This window comes from Calonectris borealis, chromosome 26, assembly GCF_964195595.1.
Source record: "Calonectris borealis chromosome 26, bCalBor7.hap1.2, whole genome shotgun sequence".
In the NCBI taxonomy this organism is placed as follows: domain Eukaryota; kingdom Metazoa; phylum Chordata; class Aves; order Procellariiformes; family Procellariidae; genus Calonectris; species Calonectris borealis.
Genome location: NC_134337.1, coordinates 7,198,269 through 7,217,471, shown reverse-complemented (window position 1 = coordinate 7,217,471; position 19,203 = coordinate 7,198,269). Strand labels below are relative to the sequence as shown.

General features: G+C 50.4%; 1 protein-coding gene across 1 annotated transcript; it reads left to right on the top strand.

The window, feature by feature from the left end:
* The first annotated feature begins 8,751 nt into the window (after nt 1-8,751).
* Nucleotides 8,752-12,255, top strand: GUCA1A (guanylate cyclase activator 1A). Its single transcript, XM_075174501.1, has 4 exons — nt 8,752-8,949; nt 10,888-11,037; nt 11,601-11,691; nt 12,095-12,255. The coding sequence occupies exons 1-4, from the start codon at nt 8,752-8,754 to the stop codon at nt 12,253-12,255; spliced, it is 600 nt and encodes a 199-aa protein (XP_075030602.1).
* The last annotated feature ends 6,948 nt before the right edge of the window (nt 12,256-19,203 follow it).

Below are 19,203 nucleotides of genomic sequence, written 5' to 3'. Positions count from 1 at the left end.
CCTGGCGAGCCTGGCGCTGCCCGCCGCGCTCCCAGCCGGGCAGCCCCGCCGCGGCAGGCGGGCGCGGGGCCGGGGCCGCTGCCACAGCGGCTGCGGGGCGGGGGCGGGCCGGGCCGGGCCCACCTGGCCCCACCTTCGGCCCCTCCCTCGGCCCAGGTGCGTCCCGCCGCACCGGCAGCCGCCAGCCCGGGGCCGCGCAGCTCCTCCTGCCCGGCGGAGGAAGCCCCCGCTGCCCCCGCGGGTCGTTACGAGGCTCCCCGGAGCTGAGCTGGCCTCCCAGCCCGAGGGGCTTCTGCAGCCGCGAAGGGGCTGGGGGTCCCCGTGCCGCGGGCGGGAGCGGGGCTGTTGTCCGCCCCGTCCCGCTGCTGGGGAGCGTGCGTAAGACAAGCTAACCTCGAGGGTCAGCGGGGTCCGCGGTGTAAATGTAGCTGGACATCTGATTCCTCTTAAAAAAACCCAACCCAACACAAACTATCAATCTTTTCAAGCTGCTCGTATACTGAACATTTAGGTTTGAGAGTTTTGATCTTTCTCTCACTGTTTATCTGTTTATTCGCCTGCTGCTGTAGTCCTGACCCGAGGGCTGGGCTCCCCCCAAGACTTTCTGCGTACCCATTTGCGCAGTGCGTTGGGACCTGAAGTTCCTGTCTGGGATCTGCAAGTGTCCTTGCAATACAAGGAAATGTCAGCCAGAGTCAGGGGAAGCCGAACTGTAATCCTTTCCCTCTGCTGTGTGTACGCTAGAAAGCAAATTAGCACTGAGTTTTTAGGAGGTGTCTTACTAAGCGGTAAAGCCCCCCGCCTCTACGCATATGAGCCCCTGCGCAGATCCATACTGGCTTCGGTGGGACCATCTGACCACTGCCAGATGCGACCTGCATTGTGTTATTAGGGCTTGGGATTTTTTTGATACAAAAGCTTAAGGACAGTGGGACTTGACCCCAAATAATTTCTTGTTTCAGGTACAAAAGCAAGTGTCTAGCATTGCCAACAATTTTCTGTGTCATGCAAGTGAAAATTGAGAGTTAATGAGTAACATTGGTGATTAATAAATGCTGAGATTTCTGGAAAACTTTAAACCCCAAATAGCTGTCGAAACACTAATTCTGAAACACAGCTTCAGGGTAAGGTCATCCTGTCTTGTATCTATTTCTATTTCCACCACATGTGTGGAGTGAAAATGATAACAGATTTCTTTTTTCAGTGATAAATATCACTTATTTAATCACTTTGAAATTATGCTTTTCACAACCTTTTCTTGCTGCAAAGTACAAATTAGGGCCACACATTAAATCACCCGGGAACAATGAAAAATGAGTACTGTTACGATATTTCAAAAGGAAAATCTAATCATGGCATAAATTGTCAGGCAGCACTTAAATAAAGTGAATTAACATGAATGGCAAACAGGGGGAAAGAAAAGGAGAGTTAAAATGTCATACCACATGGATTCAATATTGTGGTTGTAATATAGGGGTTATAATTATTTAAGACAGTTTTCAGAGAATTTAGCCTGGTCTGCAGGCGTGCAGCTCCATCCAGCTGGTCGGACACCTTTTCCCGGCCGGGAGCGAGGAGGCTCCGTGGGGAGCCTGCGCCCAGCTCCTGCTGCCGCTCCTGAATCCGCTCTAGGAGCAGCGAGTGATGCCGAAGGGACAGCTCTGTGCCGCGCACAAGGCCTGCAATTAGTGGGACTCGCACCCTTTCTGACAGTTATCTTAACTGTTGTTTGTGTGAGACAGGGAAAGGAAACAATCCTGCAAATCCTGCAAACATTTGCACCAGCGTGACTCCTGCACGCCCGGAGCTCGCTGCACAGGGAACACGCCGCAGGGCCATGCAGTCGTGTTTTAGCTGAGATCGTAGTAAAAGGGATGATCCTGCCTGCAGATCAGAGTGGTAATAGGATGGAAACTGAAACAACGTTCCTCCTGAGAGGGCGGTGCTGGACCAGCGCTGTGCAGGAACCCACCTAGCTGAGACATTTAAAGGAAATTCACTGACACCTCTCGAAAGCAGAAACCAGATGAAATGAAGGACCCACTCGCTACTGGAAAGACAAAGGACACAATTTCTTTGCAAGATAGGCAAGGCGTACGTGCTCGCTGATATTCACAGTCTTTGACTGAACAAATTGAACAGGATATACAGAGAGACAAAGTCAAGGAAAAGGGGAAGGAGAAGAGGAACTATTTTAAGAAGAGAAGCCAATAAAATCCCATGGAATGAGAAAGCCTGGGCTCCTGCACGAAGGTGTCCCACAAAATGTCATTACACAAAGAGACTTCTGAGGGGCCGCACAGCTGCTGCGATGCTCTGCGGGAACGGGAAAGCGTGGTTCAGCTCCCGAGGTGTTCCTGTGCCCCCGGGGCAGGGGCAGGGGGGACTCCAGAGCAGCACCCGTGAGCTCCGGGGGCGCTGAGCCATAGCCGTCCCACCCCACCAACGATGGTTTTGCCTCACCCTGGGTGGTGAGCGTAGGAAAACATATTCCTCACAACATGAAGGGATGTGTGTTTTGAGTTTGAATTTATTATCCCAATGAACACAAGCTGGTAAACAATTCTGCAAGAGCTCATGTGCACACTCCTGTTTATTTGTTCTAGATGAAAAATATTTGTTCTTTACCTTCCACCTCCCAGTAAAGCGTGGACCTCCCCCCAGAAGCCCAGAACAAGCTCAGGACTAGCAAGAAGAGCGTGCTAGGTGTGGTGCTGGGCGGGCTGACTTCTGCAAAGTGCAAACGCAAAAGATGTGGAAAAGATGCCCAGTTTGGTGGCATGGCTGTATTTTTAAGGGAGGACGACTGCCACTCGCCGTGATCTCCTGAGCGACAGAGGCCACCAGCGAAAGGGACGGGTGGGTTGGGCTGGGCACAAAGCACGGGAAAGCACTTGGAAGATCGCCAGCAGATTTTATGGCATAGAAATAGCCATGTGAGCACTGCTCTGATGTAACACACCGCAGTGTGAGGCTGCCTTTGATCCTAATATGGGTAAACACCCCAGAACAATCTGCCTTTGCATCAGCGTGAGGAGCTGCACCCTGCAGATGCAGATCTTTCCCTGCTGCGCTCGCAGGTGTGCGAAGTGCTTGTGCAGCGCAGCTCCCCGGCCGGACCCGAAGGAGGGAGGGAGGGACGGGAGGAGAAAGCCTCGCGCGTGGCTGCAGAACAGCAAGCTGCACATGTGGAAAGAGAAACAGCTCCTGTCTGGAGGGGGGAGCGGGTCCGCGCTGCCAAGGCCACATTTCGGTGCGAGTCTTCCCCTGTCCCAGCCACCCAGGAGAAACAGCACCCTCCTAAAGCACCCTCCATGGCCGAGCCCCTGTGCTCCTCCGCACCCTCTGCCCGAGCAACCCTGCTCAGCCTGGGCACGCCTATGACAGCCACCACCCTGGTGACACACCAGTGGTCACAATGGCCCCGACGGCCCTGGCGGCCGGCACTGCCCACCCTGGCAGCGCTGCCTCCAGCCTCACCCCAGACGGCCCTGCATGCCGGGCTCCCCGCTGGGGAAATGACCGCGCAGGTGGGAGCCCCGGGCTCACGGTTTGGCAGGAGGGGCTCACGGTTTGGGAGGAGGGACTCCAGCTCGCCGTGTCCCCTTCCTGCGGGCAGGGGTCTGGAAGACCCTTGCCCTGAGGGTGGCCAGGACAAAAAGGTCCTGGTGGTGTCGGTGGGATGCATCGTCCCTCCCTTGCTGCACAAATCCCGGCTGCACCGCCGTCAGCTGGCTTTGCTCCCGTGGCGGCTGAGAGCTCGGAGCAAACCGCGCGTGATAGTCCTAGGGCGGCTCCAAGCGAGGAGCTGCAGGAGTGGGGACCCCCCGCTGCAGAGCGAGGGGGGCGGCAGCGGCGCAGGGGCAGGACGGGCAGCGCTGGCAGCCAGGCAGGGCTCCGGCAGCCGCCCCGGAGAACACTTCATCTGGGGTGGACGTCTGAACCCTTCGTGCTTTCTTGATTACTGAAGTCAGTCTTCTCTCTTGACCCCACCTGTGAGGATCTTCTTTGAGACACAACAGGCAATTTGGGAGGGATTAGGGATCTCTAAACGTATGACTGATGCAATAGGATTATGTGGGACTCTTAATTCAGGCACGGAGTTCTGGCAGTGCCATAAATAGCGCTGTGGACATTGAGCTGGTGCTCCCCCTCAAAGACAGTGATCATGTAAGCAGGTGCACTCACCCAGGCAGAAGGATGTCTCTGCCAAGCTTTAGATGCCCCAGAGGATGGGCAGGAACCCCCAGGGCAGACGAACCCCATCGTAAAAGCAAAGCCCAAAGCTCAGCACTCTCTGGCACGGTATCCTGCCCATCACTGGAAATGACTGTCAGCCCTCTATCGCCGAGCGCATGCAAGGCTTGCACATCTCGAAAGCATCTACATGACTTAGCAGTTGGGTTTTTCAAAGTAACTACAGCCTCACCCCCACACCCCAAATGCACTGCTTTAATAACATTAATGCCTTCCTGCTGGGTGGATGCAGTTGCAGCAGCGGTCGTGTGCATACTTGTCTCTTATCTTCCAAAGCGAGAAAGGCCATGAGCTATAATCATGCATGTATGTGAATATTATCATTTCTGAACAAACCTAAGTGTGTTCAGAGCAGGGATACACAAACCACACTGAAATGACTGTAGTGGTACAAAATCTGCTCTTCAGGAGTCAAAATCCCAGTATTTTATCCCCTGTGGAAAAAATGGGCTGACGTTTCCTTACGGCAGCAACTGCTGAAATAACACTTGTCCTGAGCTCCAGCCACGGAGCCCTTCAAGCATCTGGCAGGTGGCTGTACTGGGGAAATGAGTGACAAAAAGAGGTGGTGAACCTGTGGGGATCTGGCCATTTCCCTCAAAGGTGTTAAGGAGATTTCTAAACAATTTGCAGGTGTCCCCCTCTTAATAGGTTTAGAGCCGGTGCTCAGAGCCAGCTACAGGGAACAGAAATAGAGCACCGAGTAAGCCAGGGCATCACGGAAACTAGGAAACTTCTTTACATGATTAAAAATAAAGCCAGACAGCAAAGTGTTTATTTAGGACGCCCAAGAGTAAATCGGGTAATTGCTGGGGGAAAAGCCAGTTTCCATTAGCACAGAGGTGTCATCAATGAAAACAAGATAACTGAGTCACGGTTAAATAACAGCAGCAGAAATACTTTCCCAGTCAAGCACAGCCTTGGAGCAGCCATGGGTGACAAGCCAGCCCCACGTGTGTCTTGGGGCACACATCCACACCGCCTCCTCTGCAAAGGGTTCATGCAAATGCACAGGCAAAACAGGCTGTTTCTACAGCCCTTGGTCCCCTGCGCTGTGCCTACGGGTGATGGCACTGACTTGCTCCAAGACTTGAGAAATGTGACCCAACTGATGACAAGGAAGAGCTTGCCTCACAAGAATCAACAACCCTGTTTTTCCCTTCACGTTTCTGGGGGAAAAAATCCACTTAGAGTTATGGCAAGAGCAATTAGCACGGCAGTACAAGGTGCAGCGTGATGGTAGGTACCTGCAGAGGGACCAGGAGCCTGCTGAGCTGATGCCCCAGGCTGTGTTTGTAAAGGACAGCGTTATGTTTCTGTCACCACTGATAGGCCCCATTGCGTCTTGTGAGTCAGACTGGGTTGAACCATCTTCATGGCTGGTTTGCCATGGCTGTGCTTTGGTAAAGACTTTACAAGGAGCATGTATTGCTGTCATCTATAGCTATTATAATTGAGACTCGGATCTGGGACCAGGGCTCCACTGTGCCAAACACAGAAGGAAAACGTAGTATCCCCCAAAAGCGATGAAAGGGTGAGCCAGGTCAGACTGACAGCGGGAACATCAGAAACTGGGTAGCGCTTTATATTCACTCTGCACTGTTACAAATAACCAGCTGAAATGCAAGTCAAGAGAGAATCAAGTCCTTTGAGTCTCGTCGTGTATTCCCTCAGTATGCTTTGTTTTATTTTCACTAAGTTGCTTCCATATTTCCAGTACATCTTTTGATTTTAAACTCACTTTCTCTTTAAGTAACACCACCTTAGATTTTTAGCTAAAGAAATGTAAATACCTGACTTTCAGCATTTATACTGCTCTTGGACTGCTCTTGCAGCAAGTGTAAGCAGGCTGGCACTCCCTAAGCTCTCCTGGTTTGTTTAACTTGCTGCTTTTTGGTCACCAGTACAAACTCTTGCATCGGGGCCTTAAGGACTGATGAGGATGGCGAAGTGTGGGGGCAATTGCAATGCATTTGTCTGGCTCTTTTGCTCCACAGGTGACTAAAACACCAGAAGCCCCTGGCAAAGACCGCAAGAGACCAAAGGGAACGGAGGAGGCCAAAGCGATGCAGGAGGTCTCTCGCACGCTGCCCATCCCAACAAGCCAGCAGTCTCCAGCACATCGCCACAGGGACCAGCCTTTGAACGCTCACTTCATTCCCTTTGTCGCCCATTTTGGGGGCCGTCAGCCCAACTCCTTCAAGTTTCTCTTCTACAAACCAAGTTGCTCCAACTCGTACAGCCCCTTCTACACTGCGCAGAGGCCAACCTGCGGGTACCGCTACCACCACAACACTGATCACACCAGGAAGGTGATGGACGTCCAGAGTGCAAACATTGTGAAATGGAGACCCATCCTGGGCACAAAGCCGTAGCCGAGAGCAATAAAGCCCAAGCAATGAAACCAATGACCAGTGTGACTTCCCATCGAGTGTCTGAGTTACAACCAGCAGTGAACACGTGAGCCGAGGAATGGGTGGTGAGGCTGTGTCACTGCTCCCCAGAAAAACATGCAGTGTGGATTTTGCTCTAAAAACCCAGTCCAACTTGTCCTGTCATTTATTGCCAACTGCTTACACGGAGGCCCTGGGTGTCAGCAGCACATGGCACTGCATGATTGGCCACCCAGCCAGGCTTCTCTGCAAAAGCCTGGCCTTAGCACCCACTGCAAAACCTGGGAAGGTTTCGCCAGCTTCGGCTGAGCCTGAATTCTGCTCCTTCTTTGAAAGGACGTCTTCTTTCACTAGGCTTTCCTAGACACAAGCAAAGCATTGTTCTAGTGAATGGAAAAACACGTTTCATTTGTGGCACTCAGAAATGAGATGATAGTAATTGGAGCTGAAATTCAGGTGGCACGTCCCTGCAGCTCCTCTCCAGAAGGCAGCATAAGACGGTTCAGCTTTTGCATTGCCCGTTCTGGAGAACTGGATGCACCGTAAGCAAGTACTTCTTGAAACAGTTGGCGAGCCTGTATCAGCATTTAATACGCAACCTTTCTGCTATTAACGAATGCCTCAATATTGCAGCCTCTCTCTGTGCTTCAGGACGGGCTATCCCAGCCCTTTGGGTCCCCTTGGGTGGGTGGGTCAGAGCCCAGGGCACCCACTGAAGGCTCACCTTGCTGCAGGTGCTGTGTGCCACAGGGGCATGTGCCTGCTGCTGCTGGCGAGTGCAGGATTAGCACATCCAATTAGCGTTCCTCAATCTAATTCCTTTATCATAACTGTTTTACGCTTGTGTAATGCCACCTGCTTTAGCAGAGTTATTCCGAATTTGCTTCAGCGCAGAAGCAATACTGAGCTCTGCAACACATAGAAGTTGGGCTCTTTGTCTTAAAGTTGTCACATATAAAAAAGTAAATGTTATAGGACAGACTCTCTGCGGGTAGAGATCCTGTAGTCACATCCATTTCGTTACTAGTGGAGGATCTGGCCCATGCTTTCTGAGGATATACTTTTTTATCTCCCAGTCCTTCTCTGAATGCTATGCAACAGAGTAAAAACACCATTGGTTTTGGTCATATTTACATGGAGAATTTCCATGGTAATTCATCGTAAATGAAAATCGAAGCTGCATTCAACTCCACCGGCGTCAGCCGAGTTCTGGTAACGCAGCGGCCAGGACACGCTCCCGGGCCGTGCCGCCTGCGGGGCGATTCTGTGGAAGAAACGCTCGACTGGCAGGACCAGAGAGACTGAAACGGGGACCCAGCAGCTGGGTGGAGAGGGAGCTTCCCCGGGAGGAGATCATCATAGCATCTGGTGTCTGCATTTTAAGCACTTAAAGCTTTACTGTTCAAAGCAATTATGTTTCTATGTTTGTCTCAGCACACAAATTTACCCTCATATAGCATCTCTTATAGGAGCTGAAATGGTACTTCCCCCTCCCTGAATTTCAGGCTCAAATTGACAGCCCGTCTGGAAATCCTCCAGCCAGAGTAAGGCTAAGCCAGTAACAGCATGGAGACTTCTGAGTGGTTTTCTCTCTTTCTTCTTACTCTGATTTTGATGCAAAAGTTATTGCTCGTGTAACCCCATACAAAATCATAAATGAAGCGGATTAGGAGATTACACCATCACGGAGAAAATTCCACCCTCATAATCTCCTGCTGTGCCTGTAATCTGCAAGACTTTCCCATTTTACCTCCTTTCTATTTTAATCCTGAAGGCTTAATGCCTGGCAGGAGCCCATCACCCCCCTGAGCCTCATTGGCCAGGGAGGGATTTGCTGGGTACTTAAATGTCACCGTCTTGTCCAAAGAGGGTTTTGTGCTTTTGAGTTTTCCTGGGGAGAGGTGGCTTTTGCGTCCATCACCACCAACACTGAATCGGTACAGCCCACGCACAAGGCAGTTTGGTTTTTCCCGATGCTGTGATCCCTGCAGTGCTGGCGTCGTTTGGACTTTAAAGGCAAGAAGCAGAATTTAAGAGAAGGCTCTCAAATTGCAGAAAACATCCATTTTTGGCTGCAAAGTGACCAGCACTTGGTGTGGAGATGGGGAACATGGACGGGAAAGCCGTGGAGGAGCTGAGCGCTACCGAGTGCCACCAGTGGTATAAGAAGTTCATGACGGAGTGTCCTTCTGGCCAGCTCACCCTCTATGAGTTCAAACAGTTTTTTGGCTTGAAAAACCTGAGTCTGGCAGCGAACAAATACGTTGAGCAAATGTTTGAGACGTTTGACTTTAATAAGGTAAATATTGTCCTTCCTGCTCAGCCTGCGCAGGGATCGCTGTGCTCTGCTCCCTGCGTGTGATCTCGCGTGGTGTATTTGGGCGTATGCAATATAGATGTGTATCTAAGTATGTATGGTCTGATTCTCTATGGGCTCATAAATTGTAAATCAGTTATGTAAGGCAAAAAATGTCAGCAAAAACTTCTCACCCGCTGACTGTGCTGGGAGAAGATAGACTTCTCCCAGAATTGATATTTCCCTTTTAGTTTTAAATTAATAACATAGTGGGGTTTTATCTGGTAGTCTGTGATCCCTTTAAAATGAAGTGCCCTTTAATCCTTAAATATCAAATGTTGTGACAGTAAGGAAGAAACAAGCGGCGTGAGAACAAGTGCTGCATTCATGCAGAAACAGCGAGTTCCCGAGCCATGCAGCGTGGCATGAGCTATGGTTTACAGAACAGATCACGTTTGCTTTTCTATTGTTTTAAATTATAAATGGATTACAGTTTCATTGGTTTTATTGCATGTGCTCAGTCCCATACGATAAGGAGCTTGGGCCCTTTGTTCCCTGCGGAGAGGCTTTGCACCTCGTGCTGTGGCTCTGCTGGACCCGGGAGCGGGGCAGTCCCGGAGCACCTGCATGCGTTCGGGAGCGCCGTCTTCCCAGCTCAGGAGCGGTGCCGGAGAAGCAGATGGATGCTGTATCTCCAAGAGGAAACAACACCCTCCTTTACTTCAAATTATTTGAAATTGCACCTCATGTGAGATGAGGAATATATTTTGTAGCAACCCGAAGGGCTTAGTGGGCTTAATCCTACTGAAAATAATACAATTTAGGCCCTAAATACTTCAAGTATTTTGTTTGTGCCTTGGCCTTTACCTTGCTCACGGCTCCGTGTCTGAACGCGTGCCTGAAAAGGGAATTGATGCACGGGAAATCCCGCTGGAATGGGGCTCAGTAGCTATTTATTAATCCGGCTCTTGCAGCACTGGGATAAAGCAGATGATCTCTTCTTGAATCCGCCCCATGGTGCGGTGGCTTTGTTCATTGACAAAACCCTGGCTTATTCCCTCCCAAAGACTTTCTGTGTTTATAGTTTGTACCATTTTCCTTCGAAGTGCTTTGTATCTCAGTGGTACGTGCCGTCGAAATGCTCCGTGGCGGGCACTACCTGTCTTAGCAAACTTCCGAGAAGCTGTGAACGTCCCGGGGCAGTGTCTGGGAGCAGGGTGGTGGCGGGTGAGCTCACACACAGCTTCGCTTTGGTGCCATAACCCTGGCTGGAGAGCTGTCTGCGGGCCCAGCTGAACGTCTCCAACGCCGTGCAGTGAGCTGGCGGCGGGCAAACACCTAGGAGGAAAGTCAAAGATAAAACTGTTTGTGCTTTTGACGTGACCCAATGTGAAGCAGATACACAAGCGGCACAGGGACAGAGCAGCACCTTCCCGGCCCGAGATGTCAGCAACGTGCTGGGGTAATTCCTGAGTTCGTTCCTCTGCTGGAGGTTTGCATGCGAGACCCCTTCGCAGCAGAAAAGAGCTATAGGTGTGCAGACAAGATAACGTTAGGTAATCCATCAGGGTTTATCTCCATAAGCCTGTTCCTCTTTGACCTCTGAATTACCGCTGCTTTGCATAAAGAGATTCCTTTAGCTAGCTTTCGAGGCTTCATTAGTCCCCAAGCCAGGTACACACACCAAGTTCGTTCGTTATCAACACATAACGGCTCTGCACAGATTAGCGTGGAGCCCTCACCGTTCGGTGTGTTGGCTTTAACTGGTGGGTGTGCGGGGGACCCGCGCCCGGCGCCTCTGCCGCTCCCCAAGCCCCTGCTCTCAAGGTGGTGGCCGCACACGGAAGTCTTCCCGTGGGGACTTCCAAAAGTGACCAGGAAAATCACTTACTGCCTGACTCTGCTTTTAATCTCATCTAGCTTCTAACCTTCTGCTTTTAGGATGGCTACATAGATTTTATGGAGTATGTGGCAGCTCTGAGTCTGGTCCTGAAAGGGAAGGTGGATCAGAAGCTGCGATGGTATTTCAAGCTCTACGATGTGGACGGGAACGGCTGCATTGACCGGGGAGAACTGCTGAACATCATCAAAGTGAGTGGGCTCAGCTTTTTCCGTTTCTTTGACAGACAATGGTTATTAAACGCAGGTAGACAGAAAGGTTGTAACAGGAATATTCCAACCCGAAAGACAACTCCCTGGTAAATTAGTAGGCACTGGCCAAACCTGCTGCTTGTCCTCTGCCAGTCCTCCCACCGGCTGGCCTCCCTGGCCGGACCTGTCTCGAACACCCCACACCCCCACGGCACCTGCACGCTGCGACACGCAGCAACCCCTTGTCTTCTCCCTGCAGTTTGTTTAACCACGTCCACCGAAACCCGGGCTGAGATAAGCACTTGAATTTAATCTAAGGATTTTCAGAGGTGAATGGCTCCTGGCTTATCCCAGTATGCCCACTGAATCTTTTAATGCATTGATTGCCTTTTAAAGTGATTTTAATCTCCGTATTTTTTAGAAAGGACTTATTCCTTTCAGAACCTAACTGCCTGCAAAAAAGTTTGGCCTCTCACGTCCAGTCACTTAGCCACTTGTACCAATGGATACACAAATCCGCACCACACTCAGTAATTGCCCTCTGTGTCCTTCTTTCCCTCCAGGCTATTCGAGCTATCAACCGGTGCAACGAAACCATGTCGGCTGAGGAATTCACAAACATGGTGTTTGACAAAATCGATATAAACGGAGATGGTGAGGAACTTTCTTATGCAATGTCAAACACTGCTCCCACTTCCCCCTTACCTGCAGTTCAGTCTGCCAGAGCATCCAGATGTTGGATGTCCCAAAACACCAGGACATGGGGAGAGCTGGCAGAGAGCGGCTCTCCATGAAGGTTTAGCTCCCCATCCCCTCCGCGGGCTGCAGCTGGCCCCAGGGGACCCTGCAAACTGCCCCCTTCATCCTGGCAGCGTGGGCATCTGTGCGGGGTTTAGCTGTGACGGGGTTTGGGGTGTACGAGACACAGACCCGGGACCTCAGGAAGGGCCCGGTGTTACAGCCCGTGCAACTCCTGGGGGGCTGCTCCGAGGCTGCCGGCGGAGGGAGGAGAAAGGCTGCAGGATTTAACAGACCTTTTCTGAACGTGCTCTTGCAGGCGAGCTCTCCCTGGAAGAGTTCATGGAGGGCGTGCAAAAGGATGAGATGCTGCTCGAGATCCTCACCCGCAGCCTGGACCTGACACACATCGTCCAGTTGATCCAGAACGACGGGAAGAACCCGCAGGAGACGGAGCAGGCAGCGGAGGCTGCCCAGTAGGCTGCCGGGACGCCTTCCCTTCATCTCTACTTTTTCCCCCTCACATTATTAAAACGAAACCTGTTGTGGTTGCGGGAGCTGGTGAGCTGTCCCAGCACCAGTCCGACCAGCGACAGACTATCCTGCTAGCGCAGGGACCAGGATCTGCTCCGAAGGCACCGCTCCCCTGGCAGACGGCTCGGGGGAGCCCGGGGCTCACTGCCCTGGCCCTGCCCGCCGCAGCTGCACCCGCCGCCGAGAGGAAAGGCTGCTGTGAAGAAGGGGTGCTGCGACAGCAGCTCATCATGCTGGAAGCACACAGCCACCCCCAGGACTGCCACCGGGGCCTCGGGGCCCTTCGCTGTGCGGGGGCCTCCGGACATTGCTGCTGAGCGGAGAGGGGGTAGAGTCTCGCCTCCCCGGGAACGGGGAGCGGCACCACACGATGCAGTTAGATAACACACCAAGAGAGCCTCAAAATTCACACCGAGGCCAACGCCAGCATCTGCAGCCTCTGCGGGGGACGAACCCCAGGGCTGCCCGGCACTTGGCCCTGGTGAGAGGGGACCCCAAGGACACATGTACGAAACCTAGAAAGCAGACCTGAACCTTCTCTTTCCATATATATTTCCAGAGCATGAGATCAGCGGTTTTGGTCACTTGTTCTTTGATTTGTTATTATTATGTTAGCAATCATTAATGACAATGTAAGATAAAAACTTCTATGAGCTAGAAAAAGAAGAATGGTGGAGTGGTAAATGCAGTGGCTTTTCTTTGTTTAAAAGCATTAAAAACATAGAATGGTGCCTTTTTTTAACAACTATCTGAACTTTAAGGGCATGTTTCTCCTTGAAATATCTGGAAGGGCTGCAATGGCAGTAACCTGAGAAGGAAAAGTTTTGAATGTTTGTAGGAATATTCCTGCATGTCATCTCACCTGTACAACACACTTACTCTCCTGCAAGTTACACTCCGTGGCACCCTCGAGCATCTGTGGTTTTAACTACAATGGCAGCAAATCGTCTGCATGCAGTTCGGAGGGGTGCGCTGCTAGAGACGGGCTAGACCCAGTGCCATGAGCATCTGCGAGTACCTGAGTATTCCCGAGCAGGCAATGGGTACCATCACCTCCACAGTACAGCGGGCGCAAGTACCGTCCCCCGTGGAATAAAACCCAGTCACTCCTTATTATAGCATCCTGGGACAGCAACCTCGTCTGCCAGTGCTAATTACCCAGTGCCACGAGCAGGGGCTGCACCCAGGACCCAGCACACGCACAAGGGAGGCTGCGAGAGCAGCGGCCTCGCCCCCGCACCGCCCGCCGTCCGACGCCGAGCCGGGGCTGCGCCTTGGCTGCTCTGGAGAGGACTTTCCTCATCTGATGGGAGCAAGTTTCAGGCGTGGTGAGGCAATACAGGACACCAGGAAGGATTTCTTGCCTAGCTGAAAGACTTGTTATTTAGCACTGGATTCTTGTAATTCATAAGCAACTTTCTGACCATTTTTCCTGTGCATCTTTTTCGTTTGACAGTGTTTTACCTGGAAGCTTTTCTATTTCCAATCTTATAGGGAACTAATAAAGATATTTTACAAGATTATTTCAGGTTGTGCTTTTTCTCTCTTTCAATCAATCATTCTGTTTCCAGCAGGACAGTTTAACTGTCTCATGCAAGTGCAGAAACTTTTGATTTGGCTTCATTAAAACAGTTCTTTTGCAAGAACACCACGAGCACAGGGAGAGGTCTGTTTTCTTCAGAATTAGTGTAGAAAAAGGGCTGCTCCCAGGTTCTCGCATCCTGTGAGTGCTGCCTGCTCTTCTGAACCTCGTCTGCATTGAGCAAGCGTAGCTCACTTTAATAAAACCTCACCCGCTGGGTAGTCCTACAACTCTTTCTTCTAGAGCTCTTCTTTACCCACACACATTTCGAGGCACCTCCTGCTTTCCGCCCTGCTGCCTTCTGGGTGGGCCACGTGTGGCAGCCCCATAGCTCCCTCCTGCCTCTGTTTTCCGCCCAGGCGGACAGCGAGTGCGGGATGCACGTCCACAGCCCCCCGGCAGCTGCCCGTGGCTCCCGGCTGCCCCCGACAGCCTGGCCCATGCTCCGGTGCTCTTGGAGAGGCACACAAACCAAAAGGCCACGGGGAGGAACCCTTTGACGGGCCAGCTTGTCCAGCCACCCCACTGACACCGGTGCAAGAGGGAGCAGGCTGCAACCATCTTACTAGAGCTGGGCTGAGCTGTTTACTCAGTGTGTAACACTCCTCCTTGCAGCGGAATTAACTTCCCCAGACCGGCACAAAACTTACTGCACTTCGTCTTTACAACAAGCAGCCAGGAGGGAGCCGAGTTCAGCATGGGCTTTCTGTGCACACTCCCTCCACAGAGACACATTCAGTCCTGCCCGCGCTTCCTTCAGCCTCTCTCTCCTCTGCATGCCCAAGAAGCCGCAAGAAGCAGCCCTGACAGACCCGATTGCTGTTTACAAGGACGAAGTTATTCTAAAAGGGCTGTCTCAGAATTGCCGGCTGGCCGAAGGCACCTTTCAAACCTCAGCATCTCTCTCCAAAGGATGTTTTTTCAGCCTCTAAGAAAGCAAATTAAAAATAATTAAAAACTAATATTGTGACTCTCTTTGCCCTAACTCATGCATAATAGGTTTATTTCAAAATAGTGGCGGCTGTTCATGTGCCAGCCACGGATGCATTGCTCACTCTTGTGGCAGTGTCACTGGTGATGAGAGGCAGCACAGCCTCTCCGGTGAGCGTGGGAGAGGCTTTTTTTGGGAGCTGCCATCAGAGGGGCGATGGGCCTGCGAGGCTGCAGCACCGCGCGGCAGGTCTGAGGTCAGGTCCCGGCTCTGCCTCCCCTTTGCGGTGAGCCGGGACAAGTCCCTGGAGCCAGGTTTGTTAAGAAGAGTTGTAGCTACACTAAAGCCGCCCAGTGAGTGGCTTTCGGCAGCACCGTGCCATTTATCTCAGTGGGGTTTAGGTGCCAAAACACCATAGAAGCTGCAATGCACATCTGCCTTTTGAGGGATGCAGAAATCCATGGACTGGAAGTTGGGAGGGCTCTGTGCCCGCGTCCTGCCTCCCAGCCCAGCTTTGGAGAAGGATGTCGAGCACCGCTTTGGCATTTCATACGCTCTCCGCAGCAGGGGACCCAGCCAGGGGCTCTGCCATCCCTCTGCGATGGTACCCGCCCGACCGCCGGTGCCGCTCACCCTCGGGGGGATCCCTGCCGAGGCACCTCGCTCTGCAGAGGAGCAGCACTCGGGAATCCCAGGAACCCGCTGGGAATTGAGCCGAGGGGCTCCTAGACAGCAAACTCAAAGAGAAGCGAGATGGTGAGCTTAGGAACAGACGATGGCAAATTGCAAAAATATCTCCTTTTGCATCCCTGTGCGTTAGGGTGTGAGGCCTAAAAGGCAGAGAAATGAAACAAAACAGGTTCTCAGCCAGATGCTTCTAAAGGTCCCTTATCCCCAGGGGATGCAGCAGCCCTACAGCACAGCTCCAGTGTTCCCGTATCATGCCTCAGATCCCAGAATACCATTAGATTACCTTAAATATGGTGTCTTTAAGGGTAACACGTTTGAGATACTTTCTAATATTCTGAGGTGCACCTTCCTTTGCAGAGAGGGAGGAGGAAAGAAAGAAAGATTTTCCCATACTGCCAGAGCTGAGCACGGGTGCTGTGAGACAACGACCGAGTATGGTGAGACCACAAAACGTCCCTACAGCGAGCAGCTGTGTAAGTCCTGGCATAGCCACTCTGTTTTTCAACACGACATTTTCAAGGGGAGCTGCACATGGGTGCTTTGGGAATGACCTGGACACAAGTCTTTCCTCTGGGCAGCCACCAAAGCCCAGCTACCCATGGGTGAACCTCCACTCTCAGAACATCAGGTGTACAGACAACTAAAGAGCATGGCTAAGCACAGAGTTAGATGTAATTACCCTCTTTCCTTCTCAGCCTCATTATTTCTACTGCTCAGTGCTTTCCCTGGGAATGCACCTTCCAGAGCATTTTAGGATGCGATGCCTCCTTTGGCTCCTGTTCCCTGGTTCCCTCTTCCCTCTCCCCATCAGCCACCTTCAGCAACAGCTTCACCTTCAGCTTTCTAACATGATTATTTCGCCTTCAATCCTACACAACTTCGGAGGCATCAAACATCAGAGCAGATGGTAGAAGCTCAAAAAAATCACATGGCATTTGCCTTTTCCAAGCCATCCTGTTTCCCAATTTAGACTAAAAAGAAATCCGATCAGTCAAATCCAATTCTAGCTGGGCTGTAAGTCTGGAAAAATGGATTATGCAAAATGTCCGACATCAACAGCTTGATGTGAATGCTGAATTGAGTTTGGGAGGAGATCAAAGTGTTTATACCTACAGGTGTAAAAATAGGACTAAGACTAAAGCACCTTGCTATTTCTTGGCAAAAGATTACACAGTTGATAAGAGGAACAATTTTCCACTGGGTTATGCCAGCCCTACACAAGTGTTACCCACCACATGCACCGCTACCACCTGAGGTCTGCCCAGGCCAGAGGATGCAGAGGCATCGTGCTGCTGAGTCCAACACTTTACTCTGAGCCCTAAATTCTTCAAGGTTCTTGTTTCAGCCCTGGCAGGGGCCATCTCATTGCAGCACTGTCAGCTCACTTCATTGTAAGCAACTGTTTCAAATTCCATTCAGCAGATTTTTTTTTATTATACACATGCTTTCCACCATCATTACACAGAAGTTAAACAGAAGATACTCCTTTCCTACTCTGCATCTGCAATAGCATCACCATCTCTGCCTTATATTTCTCTTACCCAGGTCAGCTGTTACACTTAACACCTCCCTTAAATTCATTATGTCAGCCTTAAAGACTACAGTTTTGGTCCGATACTCAGGTGCTTACACAGATCTTCACCTTCATTCCAAGTGAAAAAGAAATACTACAAAACAGAATTTTAATAAATAATTCTTTATTAAATTCGTGTGTTACAAAATTTCTACCACCAAGCGTAGAAGTGCTCAGTGTTAGGATGCCCTCTATCACCCCAGCAGAGGACTGCTGCTGTGGGGGACACCAACCAGCTCCTTCAGTGCTGATCTGGCCAGGTGAACAGAGTAAGAAAATTTAAAGCATTTAAGTAAAACTGCAGTATGCAGCTATAGTAAGTAAACATCCACTTTAAAATTGTGCAAGAAGCAGAGTGTGTTATGTTGGTTGAGGTGCTGCAATTTAAGGAATTAGAGATTTGTATCCTCTCATGAAAACATTTGTCCACAAGCTGGAAAATCAGTAAAGTGAATCTTTTCTTCCAGGCCCTCAAGTCAGAAGTAAGATTTTTCTTTCAGATCTTTGGCTGATAAGCTATTGACTTGAATGAGGTCTAAACAGCTGCCTTACAGCAGCATAAACTGTAAGTCTAATCTGCTCTGATAAGTAAGCATGCCACAAGTGAGTGTGTATTTACAGAAGACTCTTAGAAAGGCTATTTAGAAGTGGAAATGTATATGGATTTGAACTCTAGCACTGACTGTGTCTTACCCTGAATACTTCCTCATGTTCCTGAATTTAAACAGCAGCTAAATTGACAAGACCACAAACCAGCAAACTAATCAACTAATGAAAGATACTACAGTCATAATTAAAGGCCACAAAAAAGGGATTGCAAATCTTTTCATGGATGTGACTTGGCCCACTGATCCCATGGGAAGACTAAAACAAGACAAAAATTCATGTTATTTTCGTGCAGAAATTTTTCTTGCAAAAAACCCAATAAATAAACCCAAAGGTGAACCAAATTATTGGTTCAAGCCAAATTCTCTTTCCACATACATGTATATATGTAGGAATATGGGTTAGAATAGCAGAGCTCAGCCTACAACCTGTGCAAATTTTATATCTATAGTCTGTGGCTAAACTAAGTCCAGTGTAAAACCACTGTACTACTTCAGTAACTCACTTGGATTTTCTGTCACTTGTTCCATTCTGTGGTCCTGCCAATAAAGCAGCACTAATCCTCTCACTGCAGAGACGCTGCCAAGCAAAACTCTGCTCTTCCCTTATCTCTCCTTCCACACAAAGCTTCTCCCAGTGCAGTGAAAGTCTTGGAGCTCCTTGAGCTCAGTCAGTCTTCACAGGGCAGGAAAAGCTGTTCTAGAGTGATGGTTCAGTAAGAAAAAGGGGATCAAAAGGAGCAGAATCACACTTGTGCAAATCCATCCTCCAAACGTGGCTGTCAAGAAGAGGTACAATTTCCTCTGCTGCTCAGTGTTTGGAAATAGCATTTTTCCAGCCCCACAGAAACCCAGGTCTCTGAACAGGTAGAAGGAGCACACTCCGGTCCACAGGAGGGAGATGCAAGGAGTTGCTGCTCCACCTGTCCAGCCCACGCATTATGTTTTCCTCAACTCTGTGTACTGTCTCGGCTACCGCTTATAATCCAATTCTCATTTTGGATAGCGATATGTTCAGGAATTTTACATTAGCAGTAGTATAGCCTATTAAATATGCATACAGACCTCCTGGATGTAGAAAGCCTGCCAGAGCACCTCTTTTGTTGTCACTTTGTTTGATGTGTTTATATCTCTGCAGGCATGAATGATGCAAACACTAGTCTGCACTGGAGACGGTACCATTGCATCAGGATTTCTCACTTCCCGATCCCGTCTATCATCAGAATAAAACCCTGCCCAGGATCCGCTCCAGGAAGCCATGAAAATTTTGTTCCTTGGGGTGTAACCAAAAACCAGAGCTGGCAAACATGATATTGTGTACACAGAAAGACTTATTCATGGGCCAAAAATAGTCTCTGGGTACCAGCAGTATGCAGCACATGGGGTTTAGATTGAGATATGGCTTCTTAAACCACTGAAGTTTTCATCTGGATGCTTACTCCACCACCCCAGAGTAAGAGAGCCACAGTTGTAGGTGGCATCACATTTTCAGCTGTATCAAAACTGAATTTTC